Source organism: Psammomys obesus, unplaced genomic scaffold (genome assembly GCF_907164565.1).
Source record: "Psammomys obesus unplaced genomic scaffold, mPsaObe1.curated_primary_1811, whole genome shotgun sequence".
Taxonomy (NCBI): domain Eukaryota; kingdom Metazoa; phylum Chordata; class Mammalia; order Rodentia; family Muridae; genus Psammomys; species Psammomys obesus.
In genome coordinates, this window is record NW_026596046.1 from 27257349 (window position 1) to 27276977 (window position 19629).

The following is a 19629-nucleotide window of genomic DNA, read 5'->3' on the forward strand; positions in this document are numbered from 1 at the left end:
AAGTGGTTATTGTGGCTGAAGCCTAGTGAGAAGTAAAGAAACACAAGGAGAATTCAAGGAGGAAGAAGGTTTTTATGTTTTAAAATTCTCCTAACACCAATAGAAGTTAAAGGATTTACTTGTACCCCAAATCCTGAAATTTCAAAGAAGGCTACTATTCTCAAAGGGAAGAAGAAGATATTTAGTCTACTTTTTTTGTCTCTGATATGGACATTGTGTTCATTTGCTTCCAGGAGATAGTGTATTTGTAATGTATAGCTTTTATGGGTGGCAATATGCAGTTAGGGGTTGCTGGGATGCCAGTAGTCTGATTGTGAGGCCACTGACAGTGGTGGACTGAGAAAATTTAGATTCCTGTGTCAAAGGAGTGCTGCTCCCAAAAATAGCTTGAAAACTTACAAATGATGCCTCTTAGCAAAAGACACAAACTCTGCAAATAAATTTTGCTATAACACAATCTTGGGATTTAGAAACCTGTACCACCGCCAATGGTCCTCACACTTTTCAAATAATGCAAAGTTGGAGATGTATAATAGATGTAGGAAACCCTTGATGGATGATACATACTATCCAAAGAATGTTAAGCCACAGCAGTAATGGGAGAACTTGTTTGGCAAATTTCAATTACGTCATCTGTGAATAGTTTTAAAATCTTAGCACACCTGCAGAAAAGCAAATCATATGGGAAGTCCTTGGGCCTCTGGAGTTGGTACTTTCTACCACGTCCTGAGACACTAATGCTATTAATTGGATAAAAATTAAACTGCAATGGATCCACCTGCTGGCTCCCTTCACGCATTCTGCTGCCTCAGCACCTTAGATTTTGTTGCAACCTAAGAAAAACTGATGAAAATTGAGGTTGATTTCAAGAGCTGATACTGCTGACTAATACTTTAAGAACTGGATACAAATAGGCTTGAGAACAGCCCAGCATCAATACCATGTTAAATGGTAAGAGTATTGTTTACAACAAAAATTCTTAAATATTTCAGTCTAAGAACCCTTTTAGTGTCCAAATTTAATTATCTATGTATATATATTCAACTGTTCATTATATCATAAATTAAAACTTAGTGTTACTTCTAATTGAGTTGTTAAAGGGGTTCTGTGGGAACCCAGAATAATCCAGGTTGGCGCCCAGATTGGCGCCCAGGCTGCTCTCCACAAGCTGTCAGCAAGGCTCCATCACTGACAATGACAGCTACACAACTCATTGAACATGGGGATGTCAAACTAAAGCCCACATAGAGCATCACCGTCCACCCCTTCATGCTAGTGGCTTGGTACAGGAAGGTACTCTGTATACTGCCAAAGGAGAAACATAAACACCAATGCAGCCACAAACCCTTTAATCTACAATGGTATCCTGTCTGCAAGATATACTAGGGCACAGGTAGCACTAAGCTTATGGAAGAAATCAATCAATATCTGATTTGAGTTAAGGTCCACTCTATAAAATAGAACCCATACCCGAAGCTGCATGATGACCAAGAGCCTGAGACTAGATAGCCAAGATACTTTGGTAAAACTAAATACTACTGTTCAAAAAAAAATTGTAGCAATAAAATGATAGTCTGCTATACTCATAGGTCAGTGCCTTGCTCAGCCATTATTAGAGAAGCTTTCTCCTATAGCAGATGGGAACAAATACAAAAACTCACACCCAGGCATTCTGCAGAGTGAGAGACCTTGGAACACTTAGTCCCACACAGTATGTCTCCATCAAGCCCCTCCCCTAGGACTGAGGAAACTCCTCTGAAGAGGAGAGGAAAAGACTGTAAGAGCCAGAGGGGATGGAGTACACCAAGAAAACAAGGACCTCTAAAACAACATGATTCACACACATATGAACTCACAGAGACTGAGGCAGCATTTACATGGTTAATCTGTGTACATGTTTAATGCAATTCCCACCCTTCACTCCTTCCCCCTTCTTTTAGATTTTAAAGACAAGAAATATTAGTTATTTTGGTTGAAGCAAATTTGAAAGGTAAAGTGTTTGAATGAAAAGAGACAGTCTAAGTTTCTATAACCTATTCCTAAAATTATGAATATTTTTTGATGCAGCACTAAAACCTAGCAAATGATAAGGATTTTTATCTTAAATTTCTTTACATCATGAGACCCAATGCTATGTCAGTGAACATTCTGTACTATTTTAACTCAAAGTTATTCATGTCACTTATAATATAAATGAACCTTTCACATGCATTACAGAATATTATGTACTGGCTAACTGAAAAATACTGGTTCATTAAGTCAATCATATAAATGTTGACATATTTTACTATACAACATCAAAATAACTCATATTTATTTACAATGCTACCTATCTCATCAGAAAAGAAAGTTAAATATCAGTCATGATTATGATGGTAAGAGCAAGATAGGCAAATCCAAACATTTTCTTTAAAACTCAGAATTTACTGCTGATCACAAATGTTGTCAGCTGCTTTTGTCACAAACACAAACTTGCTCTATTCATTTATAGAAAATTTTCAATCAGATACATAATACTGTATAACCACTAGTTGTATGTCAGTCCTTCAAGACAAATAATGTTCAATAAAATTTTCACTCACTTGGTTTACTATTGAAACAATTTCTCATTAAAAAAAATAACTTTCCATATAATAAGCAACAAAAAAGTGTGTCTGTTATACTTTTCAACACATATATCATTGTAGTAAAATACCCAATAAAATCAAGTAAAAGAAGCAAGATTGATTTAGGCTTGTGTGTGTCAGGCACGGTCCCTTGGTGTACTTGTTTCAGGGCTTGTGATGAGACAGAGCATGATGACAGGAAGCATTTGAATGGAGTGTGAGAGCTTTAAAAGAAGAGGGGAGATGTAGGGGCCAGTAGCAGAAACAAACCGTTCAAGGTCATGCAGCCAGTGACTTATTTCCTCCCTCTAGTACAATCACCCTGTTTCTACCATTCCCCAATAGGCCGGTAAGCCTGTCCATTCTATCATGAAATTGGAACTATCATGATCCAATCACTTCCCAAAGACCTCACATCTGAAACTGCTGCCCTAAGGACCAAGCCTTCAACAAGATAATCTAGGGATTATCTCAGAGTTAAAATACAACACATGCTCTCAAATTTTAACAAAATTAACAATTTTTATAGCCTCACTAAAGGCGAAGCTGACCTTTGTGAGTATGTAACAGTGAAAAACTCCACCGTTTCTCTGTGCTTTGCTGTTTATTAAAACAGCAACAATGGTAGTTAGCACTTCATATTTCTGCCACTCCCACACAGTACACAAGTAAATCGCATCCTCTGTTTAGCACTAATTGTCAACGTGGCAAAACCTAATCACCTTAAGATGTACCTCTGAGGGTGGTGTGGAAAGCCTGAAGTAGAAAGATCCTGCACTATAAATAACACTGTTCCCCGGCCTGAGGGTCTTTAGAAAGCAACTGAACAGAGTGCTCCCGTGCTTCATGCATTCATTGCTTTCTACTTCCTGAGACCAGGGTGACCAGTTGTCAGGAGTCCACCCATACTGACTTTTCCCAAAGTAATGGATTATAACCCAGAACTGTATGCTAGAACAAACTCTTCCCGCTCTAAGTTGCTTTTGTTCAAGTATTTTTTCCCACCATAACACAAAAGACAAAGGTAGCTGTTATCATGAAAAAAAAATTCAGAGTATTACTCATTTTTAAACTAGCCTCACAGTTTAGTAAAGAAGAAAATGTCATTTTCAACAGTTAGCAGATTGCAAGAACCACCACTGAGGAAAAAAAGAGGCATACACATAAATGTTTAGAGAGAAAATGAGAAAAGTATACTTTGGGAACACAAAGAATCTATTCATATTAAGTGATGAATAAGAAATGAAGAAATTAGCTGGGATAGAGGGAGGCGAAGGAAGATAGTCTAAAGCAAGCCATGGAGAAGTGGTGCTTTTGGACCTGCTCTACATGGCTTTTTCAGTCTACTGTCTTATAGAACCCAGGACCACCAGCACAGGGATGGCCCCATGTACAGTGGGCTGGGCCCTCCCACAATGACCATTAATGAAGAAAATGTCTTACACCTGGACCCAGAGAAAGCCACGCCCACACTGTTCTCCACCATAGAACCCAGAAGACCTCAGGCTTTGGAGAAAAAGTATTGAATCCTTTGTGATCTTTAGTTTTCAGCGTCTGCCACAATTTTGAATCCATAGTGGTTATTCAAATAAATGTACGATTAATGAGATGGTTCAGCTGTTTGCCTTTTTTATAGTAAAATTAAGTAACCTCCGTCACCTGACCTTTTCTTCACAGCTCAGCCATCCAAATGACTTTAGCTCATGTCAAGGTGACATAAACCAGCCAGTACAATATTCAAGTAGCCTGGTATTCAATTTGTGTTATGCATAAAGTTGTGCAGAAGCATGGAGGGAATGGCAGCTTCATCTCCATGAAGCAGCTAAAGAACATATCATAGATAACAGATGCGGTAGAATTTGTTATTAGAAGATAAATTGAGTACTGAAGAGAGGAGAGGCATTCTAGGCAGAAAAACAGTCTGTTCGGTTAAGTTCATGCAAAAAAAAAAAAGATGTATCCAGTTTCTTCCTTATCCTAACTGTTATGCTTTGAATGGATGTTAGCAAAAGAATGTGGCAGGTAAGAATGCAAGCAAGAATGGTACAATGTGCTACATGGAAAAATGAGTTGTGAAACTATAGAGAAAATGGAGAGGAAATGAGGATGTATACCGAGCCAGGTGTTCTTTGTGCTGGCGAGGGGATATGTGAGGCTCCACAGATAAAGCATAAATGAATGAAGGCAATAGGGAGCACTTTGCAAAAGGCTGACCCTGAAACTCTGTCGCTGGCTTGCACATGTTTTCTTTCATCCTCACAATGTTGAGCTGTGTGGCAGCCATGAGAATGTGCTTCACAGACTGCCAACTACAGGGAGCATAATTCACAGGAGCCCAGCTGCAGCGCTCTGAAAGCTGAAATTTATTCTGAAGTTTGCCCCAAGGCCATGCTTCCCTTGGCTGCTCTGAACAGCCAATGACTAAGTGCTTCAGGGCTGTGGATGTAGGGTGCATTCTGGGAGATAGAAGATTAATCTTCATGGATTTCAAAGCGGCATTCTAGGAGGTTATCAACTGACCCTCCTTCTAGTCTCTCACTCTCTGTCTCTCTCTCTGAGACATCTATTTTTTTTAATTTTTATTTATTCACTTTATAACCCAGTCACAGCTCTCTCCTTCCTCTCTTTCCAGTCCCAACCTCCCTCTCTGTTTTCCCTATCCCCCCTCCCTTACTCTTTAGAAAAGGGGAACCCCCCCCCAATACCCATCTAGGACTCAGCAAATTCTCTTCACCTGCAGCCTGGAGAGGTAGCCCCGCCAGGGGATAGTGATCCAAAAGCAGGCAACAGAGTCCATGTGAGAGTCAGCCCTCATTCCCCTTACTAGGGAACCTATACAAGGACCAAGTTGATTGAGGGACATCAAGGTTGTTTCCAGAGTCTGGCTATTACAAATAAACTATGAACATAGTTGAGAAAATGTCCTTATCGAATGGAGGAGCACATTTTGGGTATATACACAGGAGTGGTATAGCTGGGTCTTAAGGTAGAGCTAGTCCCAGTTTTCTGAGATAGTGCCAGACTGACTTTCAGAGTGGTTGTACAAGTCTGCATTCCTACCAGCAATGAAGGAATCTTCCCCTTTCTCCAAATCCTTGCCAGCATGTGCTATCACTTGTGTTTTTGATCTTAACCATTCTGATGGGTGTAAGATGGAATTTCAGAGTCATTTTGATTTTTATTTCTCTGATGACTAAGGATGTTGAGCATTTCTTTAAGTGTTTCATGGCCATTTCACCTAGCTGGAGTGGGAGTTGGATTGCATGGTCAGACCGTTGCCCTTCAACCTCTTCTGGCTATTTCCCCATTTACTTTTACAGCCATTTTTAAATAATAATAGATTTCCTCATGTGTCTGTCTTGGCACATGCTTTTCAGAGGACTTAAAATAACACATACTGTTGGGGGAGAGAGATGGAAAAGGAGAGAGAAAAAGAAAAAGAAAGGGGGGAGAGAGGGAGAGAAAAAGCAGGAGAGAGGAAGGGAATCGGAGAGAGAGAGAAGGAGAGAGTCTAACGTCTAAAACTTGATATTTCATTTAAGAAAGATTAATTCCTGGATTTCCTGAGGGAAGAAAAATAATCATCCACCAGTTCCAGAACAGCAGTGATATGAAAGGGCTGAGGAGTGGCTCTCTTCTTTGGCTGGAAGGAAAAGTCACCCAGCTACCTTTGACTCTAGCCAATGCAAGCTGCCGTTCAGCTTCATTCTCAGAGTCATCTTTTAAGACAGACCTCGGTGAGAGGAAGGACTGAAGTGCTCATGAGAGATTAGAGGGGAAGAAATAAAGACTAAAAGCAGGAAAAGCAGTGAGAAGTAATAAGGTCTGAAAATAGGCAGGAGGCAATGGAAGATGAAAGATGCTGGCAGTTTTTAAGGAATACCTCAAATCAAAATGATTTGTGTGTTGAACATCATGTGTGGACTGACAGGCAAGCAGAAGTCAGGAATGACTCTCATGAGAGTCCCCATTCCTCTCCTAATTCTGTGTACACATGCTCTAAACAGGAGTCCTCTTAGATGACTCTCTGGGAATGCAGCAGGCATGTCATTGAAAATGGATGACTTAATGGGAAGAGAAGAGGAAGTCCAATTGTTTCCCCCTGACATTGAGAAATGATCAAGAAACTAAGACAGTTTGTTGAAATCTGTATGAAGTATGTGTTTGTTTCTAATGGCATTGCAGGTTGTAACTATGCCTGGGACTTGTTTGCAATAACCCTGGTTATTTTACATTCCTCAAGGATGTCATTACACAGTGCCTAAAATAGAGCGATCACTCAATGATTACTGCCAAGTAAGCATTATTCTCTCTCATGGTATCAGTATTTTTCCTTCTCTGTTAGCACCAATAGTTCTCTAAAGTTCAATTAGCATTCTACATGAGCTTGATTTACTTCTTCCAATTTTGTCTCCCCATCTTGCATGAGCCCTGGTGAGCCCTGTGCTGGTCTCCACATCATCTGCTTCCTTCTGGCTGACAGCTTTGTGACATGGCTGTCATTGTCTCCATTTTACAAAAAAAAAAACTAGACTCAAAGTTGAGAATGGCAGAATGAGTTACCAGTTTCAGGTCCAAATCGTCCATGCTTATTTACTAATCATATTTTTTAAAGTTTGTTTCATGATATTAATAATGACAAGAATAAGAACACTTATTACTATGTTAATTATCCCACTGCTATCAAGTTACTCTTGAGCTTAGAAGAAGCTGAGTGACATGATGAAAAAAAAATATTTAGAACCTGAAAAATCTGTCTTTGTATTTAAAATCCAGTGAGTAGTTGCTATGTAGCTTTAGATAAATCAAACAGTTGTTTGTTTGAGTTCTTAGTATTCAATCCCTAGTACCTATTCCAAGACATTGCAGAGGGGACCAGAGGATTTGAACTCAGGCTTGTGCAGCAACGGTTCTAACCCACTGAGTGACTTCCCTAGCCCATCACACTCATTTGAATCATGTCTCTGTTGTATGGATATTGATTTCAGGAGTGTGGTGTATGTGTGTGTGTGTAGGTTTTACTTTAGAAAAGTAATTCCACGACAAAACATTACACATACCTATAGATGATATATCTCTGGGATAAATTCCTAAAACAGGATTATAGAGAATAGTATTTTAAATAAGAATTTAATTTCTAAAGTACAAAAAGAACATATCTATGAAACAGTATACAAAAACATGAGATTTCCTTATGACTTACCTTTTCTCTTTTTGGCAACATTTTTTGAGGAATATTTTTTTTTAAGAGGAGCCTTCCTAGGGACATGGTGTGCTTGTTCTGATGAGAAAAGATGCCACAGAGCACAAGCAGCTGGAAGCACTGCTTAGCTAGACAATAGCTTGCATTTTCGCAGGGTAGTCAGCAAATGTGTAAAACTGGTAACCAGTCACATGCATCAGTCATGGAATCTACCAAACTGCAAGGACACAAAAGCCAACCTGGAACCCCATGCAGGTGTTGCCCAGCTATTGATGGTGTGGGACTCCAACACTCAGTTTATTAGCCACAATTTTCAGCTTCTAAGAGTATCATCCAGAGGTCATCTGGTTCCCATGAAGAGATGCTGCTCATGAGAGGAAAGAGCTGAGATCTGCCTTTGCAGCCAGAACCTCTGGGACAGGTGTCAGAGGGTTGAAATGATTTAGCCCTGGAGAAAGACAAGCAGCTCTTCTTTTCACTGAGATCTACTGTGTGTTGCAGGTTGGTGGTATTATTCTCATTTCTCAGACCCCAAAGACCACCAAGGAGCCAATTCCAAAGTAAACACAGTAGGTCTTTATTAGATGATCTAGCTCGGGCCCACACCATCACCGACACAGCAGTTCTCAAGTATAGAGCCCTGAAGGAAGGGGAAGGAAGGTTTTTATTGGGTTTTGAGGAGGACCAGGGAATTCCAGCTTGGCAGTTCTGTGATTGATTGACATTTAGCAAATAATGGGTGTCCGGAGGGACAAACTGTAATTGCTTTACTCATCCTATTGTAAAGAACACATGGATAAACTTCACATGTTCACTGATTAGCCGTTATTGCTAGGGGTGATGGTTAAATATTACCAGAGGTGAGTGGTCAAAGCACATTTTTGTGGGATTTTCTCCTTTTTGAAACTGGAGTTTATGCCTAGGTCATTTACCCTTAAGATGGAGTTTCTTTGTCAGAAATGGGGTTACACAGGCCTCACAGTGACAACAGCTGGGAGAAACAGGAAGGGAAGGGAGAAAGCACTTCAAATCAGTTTTTACCTAAATTCAGACAAACCTCTCCTAAAAAATTCAGTGACTAACAGGACCCATCTGGAAGACAGATTTTAGTAGGACTATAAAAGCTTTTGAGAATTCTTGAGATCAGAAACACAAAACAAGTTAAATTCTGTTTATGTCAACATCTTTCCATAGTGGAGTCCCCATTCATTCATCCTTTTCCTTGGTGTGGAGTTGGGGTCCGGAAAACATAGAGTAGGAAAGAGAAGAGACACCACATGCTCTGTACTGCAGTCAGTTCTTTAAACAGTGGTTAAGTGTTTCTTTGTCGTTTTCAAAGCGGTTACTTTCAAGATTTGTTGAATCACAGAATGTTTTAAAAACACAATTGTGATAGACTTTCCCTTCTAAAATTTCTTCAAATGGTTTCTTTTCTCAATTGCAAGAGTAGTTTTCCTGTGTTTAGCCAGTATTCCTAAAGAATCCTTCAAAGTCATCCGTTTTCATTCTTGGTAGACTTACAGATCCTCATACTTTTAGATTAGTGAGCTACTTGCTGAGTGAAGGGAGTGCTCATTCCTTCAAAACCAGCATGCCCCCGATTTGGATGTCACTACATCATTATTCCTTCTGGAGCTAAGCCACAATCTGAATATTCCACCTTTACCTTTTTCATTCTTATATTCATATAGGATAAAATGACTTCCGACTTCACAATGCATTCCTCAAGGAATTATAGATGTGTGTTGTGTCCTTTGTGAGTCTTCCCCTCAGTATCCCTTTGAGTACCTCCTCTATAGGTGTCTCAACTAATCACTTTTTCCCAAAATATTGATTAATAACGCTGTGTGTCCAATAAGTCTCCACAAACAAGAAAAAACACTAAAGATGGAAATAGGCAACCACAAGTAACAATATGTGACCCAAGTTAATAGACACAGCTGTAAAATTGCAAATAGAGGAAATGCAAATGACTAGCCACTAAGAATGCATTCTATCCTTACAAACTACCAGAGTCTGGTTCCAAGTATCTGTGTCAGCCAGTTCACATGTCACTCCAATCCCAGCAGCTTCAACTACCTCTTCAGGCTTTCAAGGGCACCACACTCATATGCACAAACCCATACAGACATAGACATGTACACGTAATCAATTCTGAAAACATTTATAAATAAAATCACAAGAGACTCGAGATATTGCTTGTGGTTAAGACATTTGAAGCTCTTGAAAAAGGATTTGGGTTTGGTTCCTAACATCTGTATGGTGGCTCATAGCAACTCCAGTTCCAGGGAAGTTGGTGCCCACTTCCGGCCTCCTCAGACACTGAGCATACCCACATGGAAAATGCATTCAAGCAGGCACTTAAATACACAGAAATAAGTCTTTAATAAAAACAAACACCAAAGAAGTGACCTACTCTGAGAACTGGGTGATCATTTAACTCCTGTAGCAAAGTTAATTCAACAAAATAGTGAAAAGATTCCATGACCACATGCAATTTCTCTTTGGTAGTCTAGGACTATATGTAAACATACGTAAATTAGTTAATGTGATAGATAGCATTGCTAGAATGCAAACAGAAACCTCACTAAATGATACGAAACACACCTTTTGTGATAAAAACTTAGCTGAGTGAATAGATCTACATAGCCAACTCAGTCTTGGTTATTTCCAAGATTCTAATATCATGTTTCATAGATGTATTAAAAAAAAAAAAAGAACAACTAGAATTTTAGTAGAAAGATGAAAAACTCTATAGTAACATGAAAAAAAATCTAAGTAGCCAAGGCAGTCATTAGAAAAAGGTGAAAGCTGAAAGATCATACTGTTAGGTTTTAAATTATTCTACAAAGGGAAAAAGCATTAAAACAACATAGCATCAGAATAAAAATATACATATCAACCATTGGGAAAAACTAGGGATCTCAGAAAAGATTTAACACATTTACAGTCAGTTAATCTACTTTTTTTAGGTTCCAAAAATACATAACAAGAAATAATCTTTTTAATAAATGTTTTGAGAAAGCTCGATATACAACAAAAGTAAAATTGGACCCTTATGTGACATCACTAATAAAAGGAGCTCAAAATTAATTAACACTTTAAACATAAGATTGAAAAGTATAAACTTACTGGAAAAAGACAGTCTAAACTACATTGGATGGTAAATTTCTTTTAATTTAATCCCCAAAATATAGACAGCAAAAGCATTACATTATTCATCAGGGAAGCAATTAACAATAAAGATACAAATCTCAATTTAGAGAAAATGCTTAAAAGCCATGTAGATAATCTGGGATTAATCTAAATATATAAAAGATGCAAATAAAAGCACAATGGGGCTTCACTTCACATGTGTTTGAATGGCTATTATAACAACAAAAGAAATCCTAAAAGAATGTGGCAAAAACAAAACCTGATTAACTGTTGTTGGAAAAGTGAAAATACTGGTAAAGTCCTCAAGAAGCTGAAAGCAAAGCTAACAGAAACTTCAGTTTCCCCACTTCTTGTTATTCACCTGACATCTTGACATCAATGTATTGAGATCTCTACACCCTCATACTGTACTGTGGAAAATAACAAGTCAGAATTAAGGCCACATTCCTGAAATACCAGTGCTGGAGAGCCTGAGGCAAGAGGATCATGAGTTCTAGGCCAGACTGGCCAACACAGTATGTCTCTGCCTAATATAAACAGCCAACTTTTGGGGTCAAATTAATGTTCATCCTGGGCTGGATGGATAAAGAGAATTTGGTATGCAATGTTATTCAACCTATAAAAAGAAAGTAGTCTTATCATTTGTAATAACATAGAATTAAAGAACACTATGCAAAGTGAAATATACAAAAGATAAAAAAAAATGTTGTCTATTCTCATATGTGAATCTAAAGCGATTGAGTCATATAAATACATAGAAGAATGCTGCTACAAAACAAGATAAAAGGCATAGAAGGACAATTGTTAAACGATGTGATAGATTAGACAAGAGAAAAAATTTGATTTTAAGTCAATTACACACCATGGCACCTACAGCTGATAATCAAATTCTGAATATTCCACAGTTCCTAAAACTAAATCTCTAATGTTCCCATCATAAGAAAACGTTAGAGAACTCCAACAGCTGATAAACACCTTCAGTAAAGTGGCTGGATACAAAATTAACTTTTAAAAAAAGATCAGTAGCCCTCCTTTACATAAATGATAAAAAGGGTCAGAAAGAAATTGGAAAAACAACACTCTACTAATATAAAATATCTTGGTGTAACTCTAACCAAGCAAGATAAAGTCCTGTATGACAAGAATTTCAAGTCTCTGAAGAAAGAAATTGAAGAAGCTATCAGAAGATAAAAAAAGATCACCATGCTCATAGATTGGTAAAATTAATGTAGTAAAAATGGTCATCTTACCAAAATCATTCTACAGATTCTATGCAATTCCCATCCAAATTCCAACACAATTCTTTACAGTCCTTAAAAAAGCAATTCTCAACGTCATATGAAACAACAGAAAAACATAGGATTGACTAAACAATCCTGTACAAGAATTTCTGGAGGTATCACTATCCCTGATTTCAAGCTGTCATGAAAGAAATACAAATCAAAATGATTCTGAGATTCCATCTTTTACCACTAACATCACCCATCAGAATGGCTAAGATCAAAAGCTCAAGTGACAACATATGCTGGAGAGGATGTGGAAAAAGGGAAACACTCCTTCATTGCTGGTGGGAGTCCAAACTTGCACAATCACTTGGGAAATCACATTGGCAGTTTCTCAGAAAACTGGTAATAGTTCTACCTCAAGACCCAGCTATACCACTCCTGGGCATATAGCCAAAAGATGCTCCACTATCCCAAAAGGACACTTGCAAAACTATGTTCACAACAGCTTTATTCTTTTTTTCTATTTATTTTATTTTATTAAGTACACTTTATTCACTTTGTATCCCCCCATAAGCCCCACCCTCCTCCCCCGGTCCCACCCTCCCTCCCCCTTCTTCACGCAAGCCCCTCCCCAAGTCCACTGATAAGGGAGGTCCTCCTCTCCTTCCTTCTGATCTTAGTCTATCAGATCACATCAGGAGTGGCTGCATTGTCATCTTCTGTGGCCTGGTAAGGCTGCTCTCCCTTCAGGGGGAGGTGATCAAAGAGCAGGCCAATCAGTTCATGTCAGAGACAGTCCCTCTTCCCATTACTATGAAACCCACTTGAACACTGAACTGCCATGGGCTACATCTGTGCAGGGGTTCTAGGTTATCTCCATGCCTGGTACTTGGTTGGAGTATGAGTCTCTGGAAAGACCCATGTGTTCAAATTTTCTGGTTCTTTTGCTCTCCTTGTGGGGTTCCTGTCCTCTCCAGCTCTTACTATTTCCCACTTCTTACATAAGATTCCATGCACTCTGCCCAACAGTTGGCCATAAGTCTCAGCATCTGCTTTGATAGTCTGCAGGGCAGAGCCTTTCAGAGGCCCTCTGTGGCAGGTTCCTAGGTTGTTTCCTGTTTTCTTCTTCTTCTGATGCCCATCCTCTTTGCCTTTCGGGATGGAGATTGAGCGTTGTTCTTAATAGCCAGGAGCTGGAAACAACCTAGATGTTCCTCAACTGAAGAATGGGTAAGGAAAATGTGGAATACTACTCAGCTATTAAAAACAAAAGCATCATGCAACTTGCAGGCCAATGGATGGAACTAGAAAATATCATCCTGAGGGACATAGCCCAGACCCAGAAAGATATACATGGTATGTTCTCACTTATTAGTAGATACAAGCTGTTAAGTACAGGATAACCAAACCCAAAGAAGCTAAGTAACAAGAAGGACCAAAGGAAGGATGCTTGAATCTCACTCAGTTGAAGAAATAAAGTAGACATCTAAGGTGGGTGGAGGGAAATGGGTAGGAGAAGGGGTTGGGGGGAATAGGGATGGGGATCAGGTGTGGTAAGATCAGAGGAGGGGCCAGGAAGAAGGCTGAGAGAGAGAAAGGAAATCATTGGAGGGCATCTCTGGGACTAGCTGGAGACTTTGGACAGGGGAGGTTCCAGAGACTTTATGGGGGTGACCCTAACTGAGACTCCTAGAAGCTGGGGATATGGAGCCTTAAGTAGCCACCTCTTATAGCCAGGAAGGACTTCCAGCGGAAGAAAGTAACACCAACCCACCTTCAAAACCTTTGACCCGAAATTTGTCCTGCCTACAAGATATACAGGGATAAAGATAGAGCAGAGATTGAGAGAATGCCCAGTCAATGACTGAGACCCATCCCATGGCAGAGAGCCAACCCCTAATACTCTTAACAATAATCTGCTATGCTTGCAGACAGAAGCCTAGTGTAACTGACCTCTGAGAGTGGTGATGTTTCCATCAGCTGCTGGAAACAGTTGCAGAGACCCACAGCCAAACATTAGGCCAGCTCAGGGAGTCTAGTGGAAAAATGGGAGGAAGGATTGAGGGAACCTGAGGCATCAATGACACCACAAAAAGACCTAACAAGTCAACTAGCCTGTGCCCATTGGGGACTCACAGAGACTGAACTACCAATCAAAGAGCATGCGTGGGCTGGTCCTAGGCCCCCTATACATATGTAGCAGATGGGCAGTTTGATCTTCATATGGGTCTCCTAACAACTGGAGCAGGGGTTGTCTCTGTTGCCTGCCTTTAGATCCTGTTTTCCTGCCAGACAAGCTGAGATACCTTGTCTGGCTTCAGTGGGAAAGGCTGTGCTTAGTCCTGCTGCATCTTGATGTTCCAGGATGGGTTGGTATCCATGGGAGCCTTCCCCTCTCTGAAGAGAAAGGGAGAGGAGTATGGGGGTAAGAAGGTGTGAGGGTGGGACTTAGAAGAGAGGAAGGAAAGAAAAGGAAAAAAATTTATTTGAGTGAGTGAGTGAGTATGTGTATGTGTGTGTGTGTGTGTGTGTGTGTGTGTGTGTGTGTGTGTCCCTGTCCATGTGTCCATTTTTCTGCATGTGCACAGATGGTATTGTCTGTCCGGTGTCCACATAAAACATAAGATTTTATTTGCATTTGACTAATTTAAAATCTTAAGCATTCAGTATAAATATACAACTGTGAAAGGAACCCTCAAAAATTCACTTTTCTTAAACTCATAAATAAACAAAGTTCTAAGCCAGTATTGGAGGGATGGCGAGGTGAGTGAGAGCACTTGCTTCTCATGTATGATATCCCTCATCTAGGAAGAAGACCTCAGTTTGGTTTCCCAGCACACACAGGCATCAGCACACTCACTTGCAGCCTCAGCAATGATCAAGGGAAAAGAGAGGGTGGCAAGGGCTGATTGGCCAGTCAGCCAGCCTATGTCCAAAATGATAAGCTTCAGGTTCAGTGAGACCTTTTCTCAGGAGAAGGATAGAAAGCCATAAAGGAAGGCATCTAACATTCTCCTCTGTCCTCTTCATGTGCACATACAGGTCTGTGTAACCCCTCCCTCATGTGCACACTCACAAAAAAAAAAAGTGCTAAATATTTCCTTGACATTCATTGCATCATCACTGTCAATTTATATCTGACTTTAACTTGACATTGAGGTTTTATGACTAATTGAGTGCCCTAATTAATTTCTCAGGTTTAAGTGATAAATCTTTACGCTATCTTTATTTTATCCCAGAGTGGAACTTAATCAAGAAATCATAAATCGAAGAAACTATGTTTGTAGTGCTAGCATGAACAAAATTAAATATCCATCAACAAACCAGTTAAATAAGTGATCGCGTGTGATATTGGTGAGATATTATTTTGCCATGTAAAATAAGTTTAAAAGTACCTAGATTTACAGAAAGGATTTAAAGTAAAATGTGAACTGGGAAAACATCAGAACACAATTGTTGAAACAGAATGTAGCCATGGTGATATGAATTAAAGAGAATATGTAAATAAGAAATGTTCAAAGATTATAAGTGAATTTTGAAGGAACTTTCAATATGCCTTATTTTTAGAAGATGCATACATACTGGATGTGATTTACTGCAATCTTGAAAAAGTATGAAGAGTTTATTAGACTGTAAGCTGCTTGAACTTCCGTGCTGAAGAAGTAACATGTGGCTTGTCTATTGCCACCGCACGTAAACCATGTCCATCACTGGAAGTATCTCATGTGTCCTGGCTCAAGAAGGGGTCTTGCCTTCTCAAGTCCAAGGGTGCTGTGCTGGAGCCCCTCTGTTTGATGAATAACCCATAAAACATTAAAAATAGAAGTAACGAGGCAAAAACCACTCAAATTTCACTATTCTAACATCTCTTGGTTTTTATATAACTACTTTCCGTGTTTTATGTGAATGCATATTTTCATAGCTGATATTCTAAAACCTCTTTGAATGTCCAGGTGCTTTATTTTCAAGATCTTCTTTCTGATTAATTTATAATGGTTATTTTAATTGTTGCAAAAAGGAAGCATTTTTAAGTCAAAATTACACCATCCCTTGAGTTATCGCACAACAAAGATAGGAACGTTCCTCTGACCTTGCTGTGTCTGCTGACAGTGAGCTTTATGGCTTTGTACATAAGACTGCTATCACCAAATTTCCATTTGAGTAGTAACATGATAACACAAAGAGCCAGGGGACTGGGTTTTAGATGACAGCACATCATTTAATATCCACTTATTGTTTCTACAGGGAAATTCAGGCCTGGGATTCAGTATTGCTGGAGGGACAGATAATCCTCACATTGGAGATGACCCTGGCATATTTATTACGAAGATTATTCCAGGAGGTGCGGCAGCAGAGGACGGCAGGCTCAGGTAAAGAGGGAAGCATTAATATGACTTGGGGAGTTGATCCACTGCATCAGTGAGTCACATTTCTACCTTTGGAAAATGATAATTCTAAAACACTTCTGGCCTTGGAAGGTTATCAAAGGTTTCTGCAGTGACACTGCAGATCTCTTTGTACTTGCTGAATTTCAAGTTGTATTTAATTTGTGCATGTTGATAGCTACCAAATGTGATATTGGGCCAGACACTATGAGGAGGGGTTATAAATATATCTTTGAATCTTATAGGGCTCTCTGTATACTTGGAAAGAGTGGTAATGTGAGTTAATGAGTCAGCAACACAGTATATAGAAACAACACTGTATATAGCATTAGGAAAGAATGTGCTGATACAGACATGGAGATAGAAGCTTTCTGAGAGTTTTCCATACATGTTTAGAAAGAGTCAGAGAAACCACCTCATTGGAAGATTCTAGGTCTTAGAAGATAATTGGAAATGCATTAAGTTACTGCATAAATGTAAGCTGGGACATGGAGAAAAAAACAAACTGTCTGGGAGACTAGAATGAAAGCTGCTTGCTTTGGAAGAGGACTGTGTGCTAAGTTTAAGGAAAAGCATAGAGCCAAGAGAGCACCCAGGGACAGAGCAGAAGCCACTGGGGCCAGGCTCTGCTCTTTTGAACTTAGACATAAGTAGAAGAAATAAGAGTCACCCACGTGGAACAATTAATAAATAATATAAAATACAACCAGAAATTATAAACAACCTCTAAAAGACAGAAAAACTAAGAGTTCAGAAACTTACAGAAACCATCCAAAATATATAATATATAATTAATATATAATAAATAACCCTACATGGAAATAGATCCACATAGGCAAAGAAGATTTAATTATAATTGAATCTTTTATTTTTTAAACAAAAGCTCATTTTGTTTATTTTTAAACAAAATACCATCATATCTGTGGTATTATTGTCTCAACCTGTCAAATGCTGGAGTTAAAACTGCATGCCACTCTACCTGGTTATAGCTTTATTTCATCTATTGTGTGGGTATAAATGGTTCCATGAGCGCTTGCTCAATGGGTGACCTCCACACTAATGAATAAGTAGAGAAGAAGAAAGAGGTAAGGTTGACATGGGGGATAGGGAGGATGTTAATGGCAGTAACTTGTGAGGTTTGTTAAAGACTTAAGGAAGATTCTTTAAGTAGGCTTGCTAAGATTTAGACTTTACAGTAGGAGAATGAAAAAGAAAAAGAACACATGCCTGGATACAACAAGAACAATTGGAGCCCTATAACTAAGATGAGATATCAAGAGATAGATCATTACTAAGAAAAAAATATCAGCAGATAGACAAATTCTGGCTAAAGAGACTTGGCAAGATCCTGGCTGAACGAAGGCCAGAGTGATGAAATATTAAAGGGCAGAATGTAAGGTAACTGACCAGATGTCAAGGGTGAGAGAGTTCTGCCAAATTGATTAGTCCAATGCTCGCTGAAAATGGACTGAGTGCGCCAAAGCCAAAGCTCATGGTCAAGGTCTCCAGGGAGAGAGCTAAGAGGAAACTTCCTCAGATTTGGGAAAGAAGTCAGTCTTCCAGAGAGTTAAAGCAGGTCCTGTAGGTAAAGACAGCATTGGCCAGCACGGCATCGCATGGAGAAACGTGACCTGAAAAGTAGGAGTTCAGCGTCACATCCTTGCTTAGTCTGTTCGCGTTACACAGAAATAACCTAGTCTGTATTTCGCTTTGAAAACAGGCAAAGACACCTGTTCCCTATCAGACTGCTCTGATACATCTGCATCCCGTCACTCTAGCTCCCCTATCAGTGGACTGGGGGAGGGGCATGGGAGGAGATGAGGGAGGGAGGGTGGGATTGGGAGGGAATGAAGGAGGGGGCTACAGCTGGGACACAAAGTGAATAAACTGTAATTAATAAAAAATAAAAATTTAATTAAAAAATAATGAGCTGTCTGAAGTATTATCAAAAAAGAGTAATACACAGGCTCAAGCTAACGTCATGAAAGCATTTTCTCAGTATTACAGGAGCAGTGTAGTGCATAAAGCTAGAGTGAGAGGATCCAGGGTGCACTGTTGTTTGCCACTAGTCCCAAGCATGTGGAGAGAATTGCACTATTCAAACTCTAGGAAGCCAGGGTTTCTAATATCCGTTACTAACAGAATTTGGCCTTGAAGGAGTGAAATTTCCTTCACTGATGTTTTTTCATCTGTCAGATAGTGAAGGTGCTGGCAAGTCACTAAGATGTTCTGAAGATTCAGTGAGATTACCTAAATCCAAAGCTAGGCAAGGCCCATAATAGGCACACACAAAATGCTGCCACCATCACTTCCTCTTTTCTCCTTATTTCCCTGACTACATGTCTGTCCTTTAGCCTCCTTTCACACTCTGTTTCCTTCCCAGTCTTCTTGTTCCTAGCTTCTCAAGTCTTCCTTTTTTTTTATACTATGGCATGATATTAAAGGTAACTTTAAAAATGGAAATTATAGAATTTTGGGGGTCACTCATGTCACTCATGTGATTCCAAACTGAATCCCCTTGATCTCCTTTAATTGTCTTATTGCTCTAGCAAGGACTTCAAGTACTATGTTGTACTACGTTAAAGAGGTATGAAGAGAGTGGGCAGCCTTGCCTTGTCCCTGATTTCAGTGGGATTACCTTAAGTTTCTCTCTGTTTAGTTTGATGTTGGCTATAGGCTTGCTATATATTGCCTTTACTATGTTTAGGTATGTGCCTTATATCCCTGATCACTCCAATACTTTAAACATGAATGGATGTTGGATTTTGTCAAATGCCTTTTCAGCATCTAAGGAGATTAGGATAATCATACTAAAATCTGTACACCTAAGGAAGCTAATCAAGGAGGACCCTGGGTAAGATGCTCAATCTTCATTCAGAAAGGCAAATGAGACGGACATCAGAGGAGGGGAAAAACAGGGAACAAGACAGGAGCCTATCACAGAGGGCCTCTGAAAGACTCCAGCCAGCAGGATATCAAAACATATGCTGAGATGCATAGCCAAACTTTGGGCAGAGTGCAGGGAATCTTATGAAAGAAGGGGGAGACAGAAA

At 39.4% G+C, this 19629-nt stretch overlaps 1 protein-coding gene across 15 annotated transcripts in view; it reads left to right on the plus strand.

Moving 5' to 3' along the window:
* The window catches only part of Dlg2 (discs large MAGUK scaffold protein 2), a 1446492-nt gene that overhangs the window by 955572 nt on the left and 471291 nt on the right, over positions 1 to 19629 (plus strand). For all 15 annotated transcript variants that reach the window (XM_055623355.1, XM_055623352.1, XM_055623367.1 and 12 more), the window contains one exon: positions 16437 to 16561. In XM_055623355.1, the coding sequence (XP_055479330.1) occupies positions 16437 to 16561 (125 nt within the window). The remainder of the gene's footprint in view (positions 1 to 16436; positions 16562 to 19629) is intronic.